The sequence below is a fragment of the Schistocerca piceifrons genome, chromosome 1, assembly GCF_021461385.2.
Source record: "Schistocerca piceifrons isolate TAMUIC-IGC-003096 chromosome 1, iqSchPice1.1, whole genome shotgun sequence".
Taxonomy (NCBI): domain Eukaryota; kingdom Metazoa; phylum Arthropoda; class Insecta; order Orthoptera; family Acrididae; genus Schistocerca; species Schistocerca piceifrons.
Genome location: NC_060138.1, coordinates 887548253 through 887568311, shown reverse-complemented (window position 1 = coordinate 887568311; position 20059 = coordinate 887548253). Strand labels below are relative to the sequence as shown.

At 36.3% G+C, this 20059-nt stretch overlaps 1 protein-coding gene across 1 annotated transcript in view; it reads left to right on the top strand.

The window, feature by feature from the left end:
* Positions 1 to 19068, top strand: part of LOC124716843 (venom carboxylesterase-6-like) — a 221237-nt gene extending 202169 nt beyond the window's left edge. Inside the window, exons 8-10 of the mRNA XM_047243399.1 lie at positions 7156 to 7306; positions 7471 to 7606; positions 18737 to 19068. Of these exons, the coding sequence (XP_047099355.1) occupies positions 7156 to 7306; positions 7471 to 7606; positions 18737 to 18938 (489 nt within the window). The 3' untranslated portion in view covers positions 18939 to 19068. The remainder of the gene's footprint in view (positions 1 to 7155; positions 7307 to 7470; positions 7607 to 18736) is intronic.
* The last annotated feature ends 991 nt before the right edge of the window (positions 19069 to 20059 follow it).

Below are 20059 nucleotides of genomic sequence, written 5' to 3'. Positions count from 1 at the left end.
GTCTCTGTCTTACCATTATATAATCTATCTGATACCTTTTAGTATCTCCAGGGTTCTTCCATGTATACAACCTTCTTTCATGATTCTTAAACCAAGTGTTAGCTATGATTATGTTGTGCTCTGTGCAAAATTCTACCAGGCGGCTTCCTCTTTCATTTCTTAGCCCCAATCCATATTCACCTACTATGTTTCCTTCTCTCCCTTTTCCTACACTCGAATTCCAGTCACCCTTCACAATCTGAATAATTTCTTTTATTTCATCATACATTTCTTCAATTTCTTCATCATCTGCAGAGTTAGTTGGCATATAAACTTGTACTACTGTAGTAGGTGTGGGTTTCGTATCTATCTTGGCCACAATAATGCGTTCACTATGCTGTTTGTAGTAGCTTACCCGCATTCCTGTTTTCCTATTCATTATTAAACCTACTCCTGCATTACCCCTATTTGATTTTGTGTTTATAACCCTGTAGTCACCTGACCAGAAGTCTTGTTCCTTCTGCTACCGAACTTCACTAATTTCCACTATATCTAACCTCAACCTATCCATTTCCCTTTTTAAATTTTCTAACCTACCTGCCTGATTAAGGGATCTGACATTCCACGCTCCGATCCATAGAACGCCGGTTTTCTTTCTCCTGATAATGACAACCTCTTGAGTAGTCCCCGCCCGGAGATCCGAATGGGGGACTATTTTACCTCCGGAATATTTTACCCAAGAGGACGCCATCATCATTTAATCATACAGTAAAGCTGCATGCCCTCGGGAAAAATTACGGCTGTAGTTTCCCCTTGCTTTCAGCCGTTTGCAGTACCAGCACAGCAAGGCCGTTTTGGTTATTGTTACAAGGTCAGATCAGTCCATCATCCAGACTGTTGCCCTTGCAACTACTGAAAAGGCTGCTGCCCCTCTTCAGGAACCACATGTTTGTCTGGCCTCTCAACAGATACCCCTCCGTTGTGGTTGCACCTACAGTACCGCTATCTGTATCACTTGAGGCACGCAAGCCTCCCCGCCAACAGCAAGGTCCATGGTTCATGGGGGGGGGGGGGATATTTTTGATGCCGACAATTAAAGAAGAAATAATTAAAATAGTGAGTAGTGTAAAGAATTCCCATGCAGCAGGATATGATGGTCTTAGTCTGGACGCTCTTAAGAAATGTATACATAAAATTGCATCACCTTTATCAACAGTTATCAATTCTCATATGGAAGATGATCTATTTCCAGATGAGTTGAAAATTGCCCGAGTTGTGCCTATTTTCAAAAAAGGAAACAGGAATTTAGTAGAAAACTTTTGACCCATTTCTGTTCTTCCAATAATATCCAAAATCTTTGAGAAAGTAATATACATAAGAATCTGGAACTTCCTGGTATGCATAAAAGTGATTTCTAAGGGGCAGTATGGGTTTGTCAAGGGGTCATCCACCATTACAGCAGCATTCAACTTAATCGAAGGTGTCACTCAAGCAATAGATAGTAAAGAACATGTATGTGGCATCTTTCTAGACTTACAAAAAGCATTTGACTGTGTTGATACGACCACATTGCTGGACAAACTGTGGAACTATGGCATTTGAGGCACAGCCCATAATCTGATGAGGTCCTACTTGACAAATAGGAAGCAGTTTGTGTCTATTAGCACTACAGAGGGAACATAGAAATCAAACACCACTGACATAAATTTTGGTATCCCACAGGGGTCAATATTAGGACCACTTCTCTTTATTATCTATGTAAATGATATTCAGTCCATAACAAACCATGCAACAGCTATCTTATATGCAGATGATACCATGTTAATATGCAGCAACCCAAGCTATTCACAGCTCGAAGTGGAATCCAATACTGCAGCAGGCTTAATTCTGCAGTATTTTAATGAAAACAAACTAAAATTAAACACAAATAAATCTGTCTATACTGAATTTGGTCTTGGGAGGCAAAAAACTCATGAAAACCAAATCTTAATGGGTGACGAATACATTAAGAAACAATACTTGACCAAATTTCTTGGCCTGATACTAGATGCAGAGTTAAACTGGTCTGATCATGTGAATGATATTTGCAAAAAGCTATGTACTACCATATATGTCCTAAGAAAACTGACACCTTTTTGCAACATCACCACTCTGAGGCAAATATATTTTGCCATATTTGAATCCCATCTAAGTTATGGGATAGAGGTATGGGGATCCAGCAGTAAAGGTAATATGAAAAGTGTACTTACCTTACAAAAGAAGGTAATTAGAATTATGGGTTAAGAAATGTGCCAGGGAGTCCTGCAGAAATTTGTTTAAAGAATTTAAAATACTAACTGTTCATAACCTGTATGTGCTGAAGATAATCATTATGGCAGTAAACAGTAACAAAACACTTAATAAAGAAATACACGATCACAACACTAGAGGTAGAGAGAGACCCCACATCATCTCTCATAGAACAACACTTTATGAGAAAAGCCCTCACTATGCAGGCATAAAACTACTGAATTGCTTCCATCCTAATATCTCCAAATTGCCCATTACAAAACTAAAAATGAAATTAAAATTATGGCTCCTAAACAATCCTGTATATTCAGTAGATGAGTTTCTAGATTTAGTACACTCGTATGATGGAAGACCATCTATCTAAAAATATATGTAATCTCAGGTCTTAGACTGTGTCACAAACTGTAAATATTTGAATGTCAGATATGAATACTGTGTTACAAACTGTAGATTCCTTAATCTAAATATGGCAATAACCATTTTTTTATGTATAGTCCATATATGTAACTCTGTTCTCTCAACTAAATTTAGAAAAAGTTGTGTAGATAAAAGTGCCAGCCAATAATATGTAACCCTAGTAAGTAAGGCTCTGCCTTATCCAGAAGACTGGAACAAAAAAAACCTTTTTTTGTAATCAGTTGATGTTGGATCAAAATAAAATTAAAATAAATAAATACTGTTCCTAGTTCAGATTAGCTTATTTCATGTGAAAGATTAGATAAGATCAGATTAGATTAATTACTCATTCCATAGACCCACATAAGAGGAGATCCTCCTGGGTGTGTAACATGTCAGATAAACGAACACATTACAAAAATGTAACTAGAAAAACTTGAGTTTCATTAATTTTAATTATCCTCAGTCAATGAACAGTAAAATTATGTACATGAATTAAAATTAAACTTATAATATTTACAGGTTTAATACTTACATCTCCTTTCATTAAATCCATCATTCACACAGTAGCTAGCTACTTGGCCATTACAACCAAGTATTGTCAAAAATTAAAGTAAATTATTCATTTCAATGATCCTCAGTTAAGAACAGTGAAATTATTTACAAGATTAAAAATTAAACTTCCACTATTTACAGACTTAAGACTTACATCTGCTTTCCATACATCCATCACTCACACAGTAGGTAGTTACTTGGCTGTTACAACCAAGTATTCTCAAAAATTAAAGTATAATAAATTTTCATTAAAATGGTCTACTGCACTTGTTGAGAAATTCATGGATGGAATAGAAGGAATTGGCCACCAAAAATTCTTTTAAATTATGTTTAAATTGTGCCTTGTCTGAAACTAAACTCTTAATGGTTGCTGGTAACTTATTGGAAATATGCGTTGCTGAATACTGGACTCCTTTCTGAGCAAGAGTAAGTGATTTAAAATCTTTATGTATATTGTTCTTATTCCTAGTATTGATACTGTGTACTAAGCAGTTAGTTGGAAAAAGATATGTATTATTTACAACAAACTTCATTAAGGAATAAATATACTGAGAAGCTGTGGTTAGTATGCCCAATTCTTTGAATAGGTTTCGACGTGATGTTCTTGGATTTACACTACACATTACTCTTATTATACACTTCTGTACTCTAAAAATTTTTTCTCGATTTGTAGAGTTATCCCAAAATATGATACCATATGACATAATGGAGTGAAAATAAGCAAAATATGCCAGTTTTTTATGTTTATATCGCCTATGTCTGACATCATTCTCATTGCAAACACAGATGTGTTTAGGCACTTTAGCAGTTCGTTAGTATGTCACTCCCAATTGAGTTTATTATCAAGTTGTAATCCCAAGAATTTTACACTCTCAACTTCTCCTATTTCCATGTCATCATATTTTATGCACACACTAGAAGGAAATCTCCTGGAAGTACTGAACTGCATATAGTGGGTCTTTTCAAAGTTTAATGACAGTGAATTGGCTATGAACCACTTATTAATGTCAGAAAAAATTTGATTAGCTGCCCTTTCTAAATTTATATTTGATTTACTATTTATTGCAATGTTTGGATCATCTGCAAATAAGACAAACGTGGCATCTGGTAATGTAACAGATGACACGTCATTAATATACACAAGAAAAAGTAGTGGACATACTATGAAACCTTGGGGAGCATCATATGTAATTTCTTCCCAGTCAGATGATGTCTGACTGCATTCTGCTGATGTGTTACGTAATGATGCCCTTTGTTTTCTATTAGTAAGATATGACTGAAACCACTTTGCAGCACTACCAGTGATACCATAATATTTTAATTTACTTAAAAGAATGCTGTGATTCACACAGTCAAAAGCCTTTGACAGGTCACAGAATATGCCAGTTGCCTCTAATTTCTTGTCTGATCAATTAAGGACATTTTCACTGTAAGTGTAAATAACCTTCTCAATATTAGAACCCTTAAGAAACCCAAACTGTGACTTTGACAGTATGTTATTTTCACTAAGGTGTTTAAGTAGACGCTTGAACATAACCTTTTCAAAGATTTTTGAAAAAGCTGGCAAAAGTGGAGATTGGTCAGTAATTTTACAGCATTACTTTGTCCCCTTTCTTGTGGAGAGGTATAACTTTAGAATATTTAAGCCAGTCTGGGAATGTTCCTGTGATAAGTGATTGATTACACAAATAACTTAAGATATGATTAAGCTTGCATGAACACTATTTTATTAACTTTGTTGATGTGTTATCATAACCACTACAGTGCTTTGATTTCAAGGACTTTGCGATAGATTCTATTTCTTTGGGTGAAGTAAGTGTCAATTCCATTTTACTGAGATTTCTTGTGCGCACTGGTCTCAGATATTCCATTACATTATTTACTGAACCTGAAAACCCCATGCTATCAGTAACAGAGACAAAATACTTCTTTAAATGGTTTGCGACACAACATGTGTTTGTTACCAGGCTTTCATTTATTGTTAGAGCTATTTGTTCCTCCTCATTTATGGTCCTACATGTCTCTGACTTAACTATATCCCATATTGTTTTTATTTTATTGCTGGATGTATTTATCTTCTTTTCATAATTCAGATGTTTAGATTTCTGGATAACCTTCTTCCATATTTTGCAGTAATTTTGGTAATGAGCTATAATGCTAGTATCAAAGGTGTCCCTACATATCAGATAGAGTTTCCTTTTTTTCTCACATGATATCTTTATCCCTTGTGTGATCCATGGTTTCTTATTAGACTTCTGCTTAATTTGAGTTACCTTCAGGGGAAAACAATTTTTAAATAAGGTGCTAACTTTATTAATGAATGTTTTGTATTTTCCATTTGTGTCTTAGATGCTGTAAACATCCATCCAATTAATTTCTTTGAGCAATCTTCTAAATTTCTCAGTTTTTGACTGTTTTACTGGCCTTTTGTACTCAGTTCTGATAGATGTTTTACCCTGGCAATTTTCAAAATTTAATGTTAGGTGTTGCATGTCATTGTCATATAGCCCATTTACTACTGGTTTTGTAATGTGGCTTAGTTGCATAGAATTGTCTATAAAGATATTATCAATGGCAGACTTAGAACATTTGTATACCCTAGTTGGGGTTTTTACAGTAGAAATTAAACTGAATGATGATGTAACTGTTTTCAGTAATTGCTCACTGACAGTGTTTTTCAGGACATCTATATTAAAATCAGCAGCAACCACTAGTTCTTTGTTTTTTAGTTTTAGGTGAGATAATAAATCTTCAAGACCGCTTATAAACAGGTTGAAATTTCCTGAAGGTGCCCATTGTAGAATGGCTGTTTTCAAACATCCTGTTGGTTTGTATGCGTGACTTTGAGATTAAATTAAAGCTGTTATAATGCAGTGCAATGAGCAGAAAGAAGGTTGTTACTAGAGTCACTATTGTTGAATTATGATTCTCAAATTACCAGATGAAATAAAGTGTCTGACAGATAGCAGTAATAGCTTCAAAAATAAATTGAAATCATATCTCCTTGACAACTCCTTCTAGACCATAGATGAATTCTTGAATAGGAATAAATAAATCTATAAATATAGTATATGCATTTTGTGCTATTTAAGGGAATGGGATAAATAATAGAAATATTAATCTTTAAAAAAATTTGTTTCATATGTGCATTTCTTGTGCACTTGACACATTCCACAACATATCAGCTACTGTACCGTGCAATTGATCAATGGAACACGCAACCAACTAACTAACTAACTAACTCTCATTAAGGCAGTGACTCAGCATACTTTCCCACCATTCCAAATGCTGCGAACCTGTAATACAGATGGCAGTGACCCAACACACTTGTAATGAAAGTCTTGCTTACTGTGTTAATGCTATGTTACATGATCAATAACTTTGGTTGTACCCTATGTTCTCTACTCTGTTCCAAGGCTGACTTTGAGAATCTTCTCTTTGGGAGACACTGTGAAATGTGAAACATAGGGTACTTTTTATTTCAAGGCATTTTTTTCCTAACAAATGCTTTCTAAACGTTAGCTGTCTCTCCCAAAAGATAATTCCATATGGCTACAAAGAAAGTAGAAGGAAATACTAAAAAAGTATGTTTTCTTTTAGGTTAACCTTTCTGAATTAATAGTGGGCAACATTTTTGTATCTATACTTCTTGAACAGATAAATGCAGTTCTTCATCTCTAATTTCACTTTGGAACAATTACTTCATCTGATATTTCCCAAATTGTATTTGTTTTTCAACCTGTTCTAGAATAATTCACTCTTACAACTATTTATACATCATTTCATGTTTCATATAGATTAAGTTATGTAATACACAAGAGAATCGAATGTTTTAAGTTTTGGTTGGTTTTCCCAGACTTGAACTATGAGTATCTTTATCTGTGGCTCAGGTGGTGTATGTGTCATGTAATGTATATTATATTTTTTTTTTTTCAGTTATTTGGCGATCGAATTTTTGTGGTAGAAGTTGAACGTGCAGCAAGACTGCAGGCTAGTATCAATAAGTCACCTGTTTATTTCTATGTATTTGGGTACCGTGGCAAATATAGTTTCTCAGAAAGTATGGCAGAAACTGATGTTAACCTTGGTAAGTGGCTGTATCCATCTTCTTCAAAGCAAATTTTATTGCCATTAAAACGTGCTAACAGCAGAAATAATTAATTGTTCATAAATGACATTTACAAAGTAATTTGTAACATTATGTTCACAAATTTTACATTTGTAATCCCTATTTCAATTTCTTGTTATTAGGAGTATCTCATGCAGATGACACAGCTTATATTATGAATGTCAATGACATGTTTGGCTTAACACCACTTGAAACTAAAGAAGATAGAAAGATGATGAATATTATGCTGGATATGTGCATTAATTTTAGCAAAACTGGGTGAGTCTGAATGTTGCATCTTTCTGAAAATGTTCTTGGTATGTCCAAAATACAAACAATGGTTTCAGTGAGAGAAACTTACACATGAATTTGTTTGAAAAATAACACTCTAAAAAGGAAACAAAAATAAAATACACTCCTGGAAATGGAAAAAAGAACACATTGACACCGGTGTGTCAGACCCACCATACTTGCTCCGGACACTGCGAGAGGGCTGTACAAGCAATGATCACACGCACGGCACAGCGGACACACCAGGAACCGCAGTGTTGGCCGTCGAATGGCGCTAGCTGCGCAGCATTTGTGCACCGCCGCCGTCAGTGTCAGCCAGTTTGCCGTGGCATACGGAGCTCCATCGCAGTCTTTAACACTGGTAGCATGCCGCGACAGTGTGGACGTGAACCGTATGTGCGGGAGGCCGGGTGGACGTACCGCCGAATTGCTCAACACGTGGGGCGTGAGGCCTCCACAGTACATCGATGTTGTCGCCAGTGGTCGGTGGAAGGTGCACGTGCCCGTCGACCTGGGACCGGACCGCAGCGACGCACGGATGCACGCCAAGACCGTAGGATCCTACGCAGTGCCGTAGGGGACCGCACCACCACTTCCCAGCAAATTAGGGACAATGTTGCTCTTGGGGTATCGGCGAGGACCATTCGCAACCGTCTCCATGAAGCTGGGCTACGGTCCCGCACACCGTTAGGCCGTCTTCCGCTCACGCCCCAACATCGTGCAGCCCGCCTCCAGTGGTGTCGCGACAGGCGTGAATGGAGGACAAATGGAGACATGTCGTCTTCAGCGATGAGAGTCGCTTCTGCCTTGGTGCCAATGATGGTCGTATGCGTGTTTGGCGCCGTGCAGGTGAGCGCCACAATCAGGACTGCATACGACCGAGGCACACAGGGCCAACACCCGGCATCATGGTGTGGGGAGCGATCTCCTACACTGGCCATACACCACTGGTGATCGTCGAGGGGACACTGAATAGTGCACGGTACATCCAAACCGTCATCGAACCCATCGTTCTACCATTCCTAGACCGGCAAGGGAACTTGCTGTTCCAACAGGACAATGCACGTCTGCATGTATCCCGTGCCACCCAACGTGCTCTAGAAGGTGTAAGTCAACTACCCTGGCCAGCAAGATCTCCAGATCTGTCCCCCATTGAGCATGTTTGGGACTGGATGAAGCGTCGTCTCACGTGGTCTGCACGTCCAGCACGAACGCTGGTCCAACTGAGGCGCCAGGTGGAAATGGCATGGCAAGCCGTTCCACAGGACTACATCCAGCATCTCTACGATCGTCTCCATGGGAGAATAGCAGCCTGCATTGCTGCGAAAGGTGGATATACACTGTACTAGTGCCGACATTGTGCATGCTCTGTTGCCTGTGTCTATGTGCCTGTGGTTCTGTCAGTGTGATCATGTGATGTATCTGACCCCAGGAATGTGTCAATAGGGACAATGAATTCACGGTGTTCTTATTTCAATTTCCAGGAGAGTATTTTTATTTATCATGTGTCTAGTCATATACATTTAGTAATGAAGACATCTTGGTAATAAATAGGAATACCTAGGCAGCAAATAATCTTGGTTTTAGATGGGCACTCTATTGATTAATTAGTTATTGGTGTTTGTATCATTCTGTTGGCTACCCCCTTCATTCATTCATTCATTCATTCATTTATTCTTTACTGATCCACTGCATCATTCTGCGTACAGAGAGCATTATATGATATGGGACAAGTCATTATAGTAGTTAAACATTTAAAAAATACATTACACTTAATTAAATACGCCTACATATACACAATTCTATGATAGTTATAAATTACAGGATATAGTATTAGTATACTCACAAGTTGTCCAAAATTCAGGTCAACAAGGCCTAATTAATATTAAAATTTGTGAACACATTTAAAATCAAGTTAAGTACAGATAAGCATTACATAATTTATACAATGTTTAAGATTTACTAGATAAATATAATAGGTACATACAAGAAGATCAATTTGTATTAGTCGGTATGAAATTTACATTTTGAAGATAAATTGTGATACAGAAAGATAAGTGTGCAAATATATTACGTAGAAAAATCACATACAAAATATTCATGTAAGTTATAAAAGGAGTATTTCAATAATATCAATTTAGTCATTCTTTTTAAATATGCTGGATTGTTTATGTTTTTTATGTTTAGTGGTAGATGATTGTAAAGTTTAATCCCCATGCATTTTACACTATCAGCAAATAATTTGGTAGAATGGGGAAACTGTGTCAACATTTATTTCCCTCTAGTGTCGGGCTGGTGACAGTCCCAATTCTGCTTCAGGCTGCCAGTATTTGGCTTAGTAAAACGTAGTGCCTCCAAAATGTACTGGCATGGAAGTGGAAGAATACCTAGTTTTTGGTATAGTTGTTTACACAAGTCTCTCTGCTTTTTAAATAATTTTTATACTGACAGCTTTCTTTTGGACTCAGAACTGTGGCCCCAGAATACGACTGAGTGAAAAAGAGCATGGTACACTGATGTTTGCATATTTATACTTGTCACTTCCCTGACTGACAGAAGCATAAAACATACTTTACTTAGCTTGGTAGCTATGCTGTCAGTGTGCCTTTTCCAGCCTAGAGTGTCAGAGGCATTCCAAGGAATTTAGTTACACTTTCCAGTTCAATACTGTTTCCACCTATTTGTATAGTTGGGACAATGTATGTAATTTCACTTCTGGAGGAGGAGGAGGAGGAGGAGATTAGTGTTTAACGTCCCGTCGACAACGAGGTCATTAGAGACGGAGCGCAAGCTCGGGTGAGGGAAGGATGGGGAAGGAAATCGGCCGTGCCCTTTCAAAGGAACCATCCTGGCATTTGCCTGAAGGAATTTAGGGAAATCACGGAAAAACTAAATCAGGATGGCCGGAGACGGGATTGAACCGTTGTCCTCCCGAATTGGGACAATGGGATTTCTGTTCTGGACTTTATGAAATATTAGGCCGACAGTCATTTTTGCATTAAGGAGTAGTCTATTAGCTGCAAGCCATGAATCTAGTAGAGCTGTACATTGGTTGTCTGCGGCTTCATTGTGTTCATTTGAGTCAGCTATCAGTGTCATTGGCAAAAAGGAAGGTGTTGCAAGTCAATAGTGAAGAGGAAGGTCATTAATAAACAGGAGAAATAGGATGAGGCTTAAAACTGATCCATGAGGAACACCATGTTTTAGAGTTTGCATATCAGAACATGAAACTGTGGATTTTCCTGAAGCGGCGACCTCACATAACTGCACATACTGCTTTCTGTTCAGTAGGTAGCGTACAAACCAATTGTAGGTAGTTATATAGTTTTTGTAATAGTATTCTGTGGTCTACTATATAGAATGCCTCTGTAAGATGAAGGTACAACAATGCAACTGGCTAATTCTTATCTTCAAGCGTGAGAGTGGTATCTAGAAATTTATAAACAGCATCTATTGTTATTTTCCCCTCCTGGAATCCTTATTGAGCTGGAGAAAGGATACTATACCTATTCAGAAATGCTTTTAGTCTGTCAGCCACTACAAATATACTAAACACAGAGAGGACTGCCATAGGCTGATAATTATTGGGATATTGTTTATAGTATTTTTTGTGTATCAGTATAATTTTTGCTATGGTAAATAATTTAGTGAATATGCCTTCCATAAATGAAGAATTAATGATATGTCATAGAGGCTTTTGTATTATACTTGAACATCTGTGAACAAGGAAACAAGGGATTTCATCCTGTCCAGAAGAAGGAACCTTTTTTATTTTTTGGCCGATTTTCGATTTATGCTTCTGAGGTTGGTGAAAAGAATAGTGAAGCAGTAGGGTTGCTCGAAAGAGAGGATGGCATAGGGATATTCTTTAAGTTACTAGTAAGGTTTTCAACAGAATTTGAGAAGAAGAAGTTAAATTCATGAGCCATTTCTTTTTGCTAGTAATCAATCTTCCATTTATTTCTAGGTTACTGCTATTTGTAATGTTTTTAGTCTTACCTGTATTAGTTTTAAATATCTGCCAAATTAATTTATTTTTGTTAGTTGAGTTTTTCAGAAGTATGTCATAACGAAGTTTTTTGCTGCCTTGACAACATTTCTGAATGTCTTTTTATGTATTTCTTAAACTGAACACTCCTGCCAATGTTTGTTTTGCTCAGCGAGAAAAGCTACCTCTTTCTTTTGGAGGAAGTAATAATGCCTGAAGTGATCCACTTTCTGGAATAACCAGGAACAACTTTTTTTCAGTTTTAATAGGAAATGGTAATTGAAGTAATAAGAGAAAATATTTAGGAAGGCTTCATGCTTATCACCTACTGTTTGTGACTGGAAGACTGTCTGCCAGTTTGCTTTACTGTGCGGGATATAAAATTTAGAATATTGTTTTCTGAAAAGTTTCTGCTTTCTCTTACTACTTTTTGAATAAGGCATACCTACATGATAACTTTGCATTTATAATTATAGCATTGTGATCTGAGAACCCTAAGTGTACAGAGTTTGCAACACATTCTATATTAGTGGCTACTTGGTCAATACAGCTACTACTATGGGATATGGTTCTAGTTGCAGATTTTAATTTCAAATGAAGGTTGAAAGAATTCATCAAATTTATAAAGGTTGTCTGTGTGCTGCCATCATTCAACAAGTCAGTATTAAAATCGCCACAGAGTAAGATATTTGGAATGCTTCTCTTTGTTAGAGTTTCACGAATGGAAGTAAAGTTTTTAAAGAATGACCGTATGTTACCCGAGGGTGATCTATAAACAGTTATTAAGAGTAAATTGAGGTCATTAAGTTGAATCCCAGGTAATTATATATCCTTTTCAACACTATAAGAACAGCATATTTGGAGTGGATGGGCTGCAATGCATTCCCTTGCAAATATGAAACTATCCCCACTTTTGTAATTTTTTCTTGAAAGATTGGCTATTAGTTTAAACTGTGGGAGCACTATACTTTCGATTTTTTGTGCTTCCATTAAGTACTCCTTCAAGTATTCAGTTAGAGAATGTAAGTTCCATTTGGAGTTTTCACAAACTGCCATGCAGATTTATAATTTTGACATATTGCCTATGCAACAAGGAACAGAATATTATAGAAGCTAAAGCTGGCTACATTGTGCACAGTGATAGGGTCAGTAGAAAGAAAACTAGTGCTGATTAATAAACCACTTGCCTTTTGGTGGATGAATGCATCATTATTTAACTGGACTCTTATTTCATTTATTAAAGTAACTACATCTGAGTTGTGAATGACATTTGATGATATTGTGAAACCAGTTCTTGTAATTTCACGTTTGTGGCTCAACTCCAAGTTGGAGTGTCTTCTAAGTCACATGAATGTACAATGTGGAAAGGTTGTTTTTCATATAAAGTTGAAAGATTTTACTCCTAGGAATAAAGAAAACAGAGCAGTGGCATGTTGTAATACTATCTTCATCTGAAACAAATTATCTTTGTGACCAGTGCTAATGGATATTACCATTTGTTTCTTAAATAATGGTTGCAAGAGCATAACATAAAATAATTCCAGAAGGGTATTTCTCCAAACTATACTGTGCAAATCAGTAGCATACCAAACACTATAAGGAAGGAGTGTGTTTTATGTAAACACCATTATTCAATTCCTTCTTTTATATTTTCTTTAAAACTCAATTACTACTGATAATTACATACCTCCTTCGTAATATTACACCAGATAGGAAGGCAAAATGTAGACCTTCATCCATTCTACATTAATAATCAATAAATATATCTATATATTTTTTATTAAATTGTTCATTTTCTTTATCTTCACAGATTGAAGCCCACTAAAATATTATTCTTTCCCTCCAGTGTATTCTTTTTAATTATAATATTTATTCTGCTAATTTACATTGAGTTAAGATGCTGCAGTCTGTCAGTCCTTGATGACACTGTCTGTCTCTGCTTACACCAAATGTTACCATTTCTGCCAACGAGACATACCACAAGAGTATTACTTTCTGTATTGCTTGGCTGGCATGAATTTTATAGTGTTCATGAGGTATATGTAATGTCAGAACCTAGTCTTGTATGGGCAACCATGGCACAAAGAAAGGTGAAGAGAAAGATTGTAGTGTATTTCTTGGCAATAAGGCCATTTTATTGAGTGTAGAGGAATATATATTCTCGTTAGTTTTATTTTTATAAAGTTTTTGTACAAATCTTGAGTAAAAATAGTAGAGGGGGCTAGGGGAACCTCAATAATACAGTTGATCATTGTGTGAAAGAATGCCAAATAGCACTTAAAGAGTTAGCAAGAAGAGGTATTATGATGTTATCCATTGTGGAGGTTTCCTGTAAATGTTGAAGTTAATTTTACCACCTACTAAACATTTTTTCTGGTCCAGGAAACTAACTTCATTATGCTGATTTTCTATTTCATACATAAATTCAATTTTAGTGTGAAAACAGTTCAGTGACTAAGTAAGTAATTTAATGCCCTTCACATCTCCTTTTAATAGATTGATGGTATCATCAACATATTTTCCATAGAAAGAAATGCTATTGTCTAGATGAGTTGGGAATTAAAAAAATGTATTTCAAATTTACTAATGAAGATGGCTGCTAGAAATCCAGCAAGGCACTTCCCCATAGCAAGGTCTTTGTAGCTGACCATTGGAACTGAAGTATTTGCACTTTAGAATGATTCTTAAAAATCATATAAATTCTTTAATTTAATTTGAATTCAATTTCTTGTACATACTGAAATTGTTTTCAATAATATGGGTTGTTTTGTCTACAGGAATATTGGGGTAGAATGTGTAATATCAAATGATGCAAGTATATGGCCAGGATGAAAAGTGACATTTTTTAAGGAGTTAATAATCCTCTCCTATTTTTCACAGAGAATGATGTTGTGTATGTATAGTATTTCATGAAAATGACCAGTAATTTCTTGGACACCAGGCTACCAATTCCATTAATGATTGGATGAATAGGCCAAATATTATTATGAATCTTAACTTGCAAACATAAAGTTGGTGTCTTAGGATTTATGCTTTGTAATCTAACACAGTCTTTGGGAGGAAAGAGAGAATTACTGAAATCAAAAGCCTCTTTAAGCTATTTGGTGAAGTTAGTAGTGGGGTCCTTGCTAATGTTACGAAGGACATGTCCATATTGTTAATAACACACTCATAGAAAGGAAAGCAAGGAGAACAGTAAATCAGTTTCTTTTTATAACAATGACTTTTGGAGCATGTTCAAGCTTTAAGTTTTTCATGGTGTAATTGAATGATCAGCTCTTGCTCTACAATTAACCACTCATAAATGCCTCTTAAAATAATGTCAAATTGTGTGGCATGTAATAATTTACTAAGTTTTGAATGTGACAGATTAGCTTTACAGTTAACAGAGCCTTCCTTAATATATAGTTCTTAAAGCTCATTATTAATCAAGAAAGACACACATTTCTTCATAAATGGCACATATTTATGAATGAGATTTTGCAGAAGGCACTGTTCTTTAAAAGAAACTGTGTTGACTGCTTTAGAGGATTTTGATCAACTTGCATTAAAAAACAGACTCTATTTTGATTGAATAGCATCTCTTATAAAATGTGGAAATTAGCCCATTCCCTAGAAATATTAGAAATATGTGCCCTGTTTTTCTCAGATGTATTATACTCCCTTTGTCAGAAAAGTTCCAGGACAGGTTTTTTTCTGAGTTTGCAATAATAAAAAAGAACAAACGTTTTTTTATGTTACCTGGTATGTGTGCATCTTTTAAATGACCTTGGCCATGTTTTCATGCAAACTCACTAGGTGGCAGGGCTGTGCTTAGCCTGTTCAGCACATTAGTTAAGATGACACAATGGCTGATGATTGTTAGCAAAGAATGAACATTAAGATCTACATTAAGCTCAGGAAAATCTCTAGTGAAATATGGATAGTGACTCAGCAAGCATATGCAGCTGAGGAACTTTCAAGAAGTCATGTTTTTGAATGGCACAAATGGTTTCATGAAGGCAGAGATTCTCAGTGAAAGATGATCACAGAGCTGGTAACCAGTCACAGCACATACTGATGCAAGCCTGCAGTGCTTAAGCCAGTTACTGCAAGAAGACTGTTATGTAACTGTGCATGTGATATCAGAAGAAGTTATTTTCGATTATGATTTATGTCATAGGATTTTACAAGAAGATTTAGGGAAATAGAAACTTAATCCAAAACTCGCTCCTCACACACTAACCGACAAATAGAAAGAGGAAAGACAAAGAAGTTCTGCTGAACTACTGGATAGAGCCAGACATAATCTCTCATTTCTGTAAAAGATTATTGTTGGGGATGAAAGTTGAAAGCTACCAGTATGACTCTCCCTCAAAGTGTCAAAGTGCTGAATGGCGGAGTCCTGGATCCCAAGTCTCAAAAAAAGTCAAATGACAACCTTTGAGAACAAAGACAATTTTGACCACATTCTTTGAGGGTAAAAGATTAGGTCCTCATAAGTATATTCCTCCAGATTGAACAGTGAACCAAACACTTTACATCAAAGACTTGAAATGTTTGTGACTGGCAGTGCAGTGTCACTGTCCTGATTTGTGCATCCTCAGGACTTTTTCTTATTGCATGACAATGCAAGACCCCACACTGCTTTATCTGTTACTGAGCACCGGTATCTGACCAGACATTCTTTTGTTGCCATCCCATATCCACCACATTTGCCTAGCCTCTCATCTTGTGAGTTTTTCTTGTTTTTGCGAGTGAAAATGCGACTGGAAGGAAAGCTTCATTGAGATATTGCAGACATCCAATGGGCTGTGACAAATGAGGTTACAACCATCACAGCTGAAAATTTCTCTGCTTGCTCCCAGACCTCCAGAAACATTGGCATCTGTTTATGGATAGCCAAGGAGATTACCTTGATAGGAGTTAGGATCATTACTTGGTGCGTGAAATCTTTTATTTTTAAGAAAGCATGTCCTGGAAATTTTCTGACAAAAGGAGCATATTTCTTCCTAACGTACCTTAGTAAACTTTTCACATGCTGACACAACAGCTTGACATACACATGGATATGACTCCATTACTGTAAATTATTATTCTGTCAATATATGTTTACAATAGTCACATACAATATGTACATTTTTGGACTTTACGTATATGTGTAGCCAAGGTCTAAAGATTTATACGTTTTTGGAAGGTGACTATCAACAGCTGTCAAGTAATGTATAAAATGCATGCCCATCAGCTGCTTTTAATATAAACCTTAGCATCAATGGGTTTCAGTCAAGGACCATCTTCACGAATAAGGGTTAAAATGGTTCATGCCACAATATTACATTTCTCATTACTTAAATACTGTATAGAGCATGTCATGAATATCAGTATATGACATGCTCTACACATTATTTAAGCAATGACAAATGTGAAATAGTGGCTTGAACCATTTTAACCCTTATCCTTGAAGATGGTCCTTGATTGAAACCAGCTGACATTTGGGTTTAAAATGAAAGCAGCTGACAGTCAAACATGCATTTTATACACTAAAGATTTATAACATCCCTAATTCTGTAATCTTTTGAAGACAACAATTAATTTGTCAAAGCTGATGAAGCAAAATAACAATATATTTGCATGGTCAACGGAATTTTATTGTGAAACACAAGTTTGCTGTCTACTGTAAGATGACCTATTAAGATGCTACCATCATTCAGAAATCTATACAGCACCCAAAATGTGAGTGGCACATTTGTGGTGTTTGACTGACAGATTTCACAGTTTATCTCAACATCAGGATGAGAACAATCACAGACTTAATAAATTTGTATATTTATTCTCTCTCTAAGTTTGTTGTAAATAATCTGCAAGATATTGTATTTAACTGATCACAGAAGGAAATACAAAAACACAGCAAGTGAAGCAGGCAAAAGGAAATGTAGGCATCTGAAAAATGATATTGAGAGGAAGTGCAAAGTAGAAATAGCTATAAGACATATGGAAAAGTGTAGAAACATCCATGACAATTGTTAAGATAGATGCCACCTCTAGAAAAATTAAAGAAACTGTTGGAGAAAAGAGGAGCAGCTGTATGAATAGCAAGAGCTCAGAGCTCAAGTGGCTAGCTGATGAAAGTAAGAAAGGTGGAAGGAATATATAGAGAGTCAATGCAGTGGAAACAAACTTGAAGCCAATGTTATGCACAGGGAAGAGAAAGTAGATGAAGATGGGATGAGAGATATGCACTGAAATACCAAAGTCAAAACCAGGTCCCTGGAGGAGATAACATTTCCCCAGAAAATTATTGAGATACTTGAGAGAGCCATCCATGACAAAACTACTCCAATTAGTATGCAAGGTATACAAGACAGGCAAAATACGCTCGAACTTCACAAAGAATCTAATAATTCCAATTTTGAAAATGGCTTTTGCTGACAGCTATCAATATTACTAAACCATCAGATTAATAAATCATGGTTGCAAGTAGTAACATGAGTTATATTCTGACAACTGGGAAAACTGTGGGAAGCCAACCTTGGGAAAGATCAGGTTAATTTTCAGAGAAACATAGGACCATGTGATGCAATACTGACCTTACAACTTATTCTATTGCACTATTAACTGTGTACTTTAATTCAAACAATCAGATCACACACATGTTTACAGTTTTAGGGTCTCTCCTAGATTGTTCAGTTGTACTTTGTAACATATTCAAATCTGTGTAGCTGTGAATAGAAGTTTGTTTGACTTTGTAATTTTTACCCTAGTATTTCAGTATTCATCTTTTTATTTCTCTTTAGACAGGTCATCTGATGGTGACATTCTGAGAAGTCAATACCAGCTATGATACATTTTCATAATCAAAGTCTGAGATGCATAATAAAAGAGTTTCATTTACACTATTGCTACACTGTGTTCCGTGAAGGCAGTGTAGGCAGTATGTCCTGTCTGTGTAAATCCTGTCTGACAGCATATACATAATTAATATAGTGCATACTGATATCTGTATATCATATGGAAACTAACATTTGTTTTGTAATTTTTATTTTCTTATTTTTCTAAAATAGAGTGTAATTTATATGCTAAGGACTGCATACTTTATAAAAACAGTATATGTTTGATAGCTCATTTTTTAAATTTGTTACCTCTCTTAACAGAAATCCAGCCCCAGTGAAGAATCTGAAATGGCCAACTGTTAAGCATGATTCCAAGAACATTCCTTTCATCAGAATATCAAGCAGCAAAAGTATTATTCCAGATTCAAGTGCTGATCTTGGAAATCGTGAGTTCTGGGACTCTCTTGGTATCCAAGAACCACAAATACAGCTTAAAATGAAACAGCCACAAGATGAACTATGAATGTTTGCCATACATGTTCCATTAATTAATAGTGCAAGTGAAAAATATTAACAGCTTCTAATTATATCTGTGTAAACATTAGAAAAAATGTGTAAGCATGTTATTTCACAATAAAGGTGTTTCATACAAACTCAGTGGCAGAGCAGCCTTTGCTTCTATGCACATGTCTCTCTCTCTCTCTCTCTCTCTCTCTCTCTCTCTCTGTGTCTGTGTGTGTGTGTGTGTGTGTGTGTGTGTGTGTGTGTTCAGTGGGAAGGATGAGAGGGGGCAGTATTGTGAGTACATGCATGTGTGCACAAACAAATGTTTTACAGTGGTACTTTCCTGACCGATAGGCTACTTTCACCTCAGTAAAGGACAAGCCACAAAACACATTTGCCTAATAATAATTTTACCATGTGGGTCTCACTTCAAGATTCTCAGAGGTGTTGCTCTTGTGTTCCTTCTATCAGCCAGTACTCATCTCCTCATACTACCTAAAACTTTTGGTAAAACTTCAGTTCACTTGTACTTAAGTTACCAAATCATAGTGTAATCATTGATGGTGACTTTATAGTCATCCAACAATCAATTGGGAAAATTACAGTTTCGTTAGTGGTGGGCATGATATGGCATCCTGTGAAACGTTACTAAATGCCTTCTCTGAAAACTACCTAGAACAGATAGTTCAGAACCCCGCTCATGACGGAAATATATTGGATCTAATGGCACCAAACAGACCTGACCTCTTTGAGGATATCCACTTCAAAACTGGTTTCACTGAACATGACTTGGTTGTGGCAACAGTGATTACCATAGTACAAAGGAGAACTAAAACAAGCAAAAAGATATATATGTTCAGTAAACTAGATAAAAAAATCAGTTGTGCCATATCTCCACGATCAACATGAAACCTCAGCACAGGGCAGGAGCATGTAGAGGAACTATGGGTCAAGTTTAAAAGAATAACGGACTATGCACTGGATAGATACGTACCCAACAGAACAGTTCATAACTGGAGGGAATCTCCATGGCACACAGTCACTGTGTACTAAAGACACAGAGACTATTGTAGAATAGGTGTAAAACAAAGCATAGGACTATAGAAAGAGAGACACTGAATGAAACACAGTTGGCTGTCA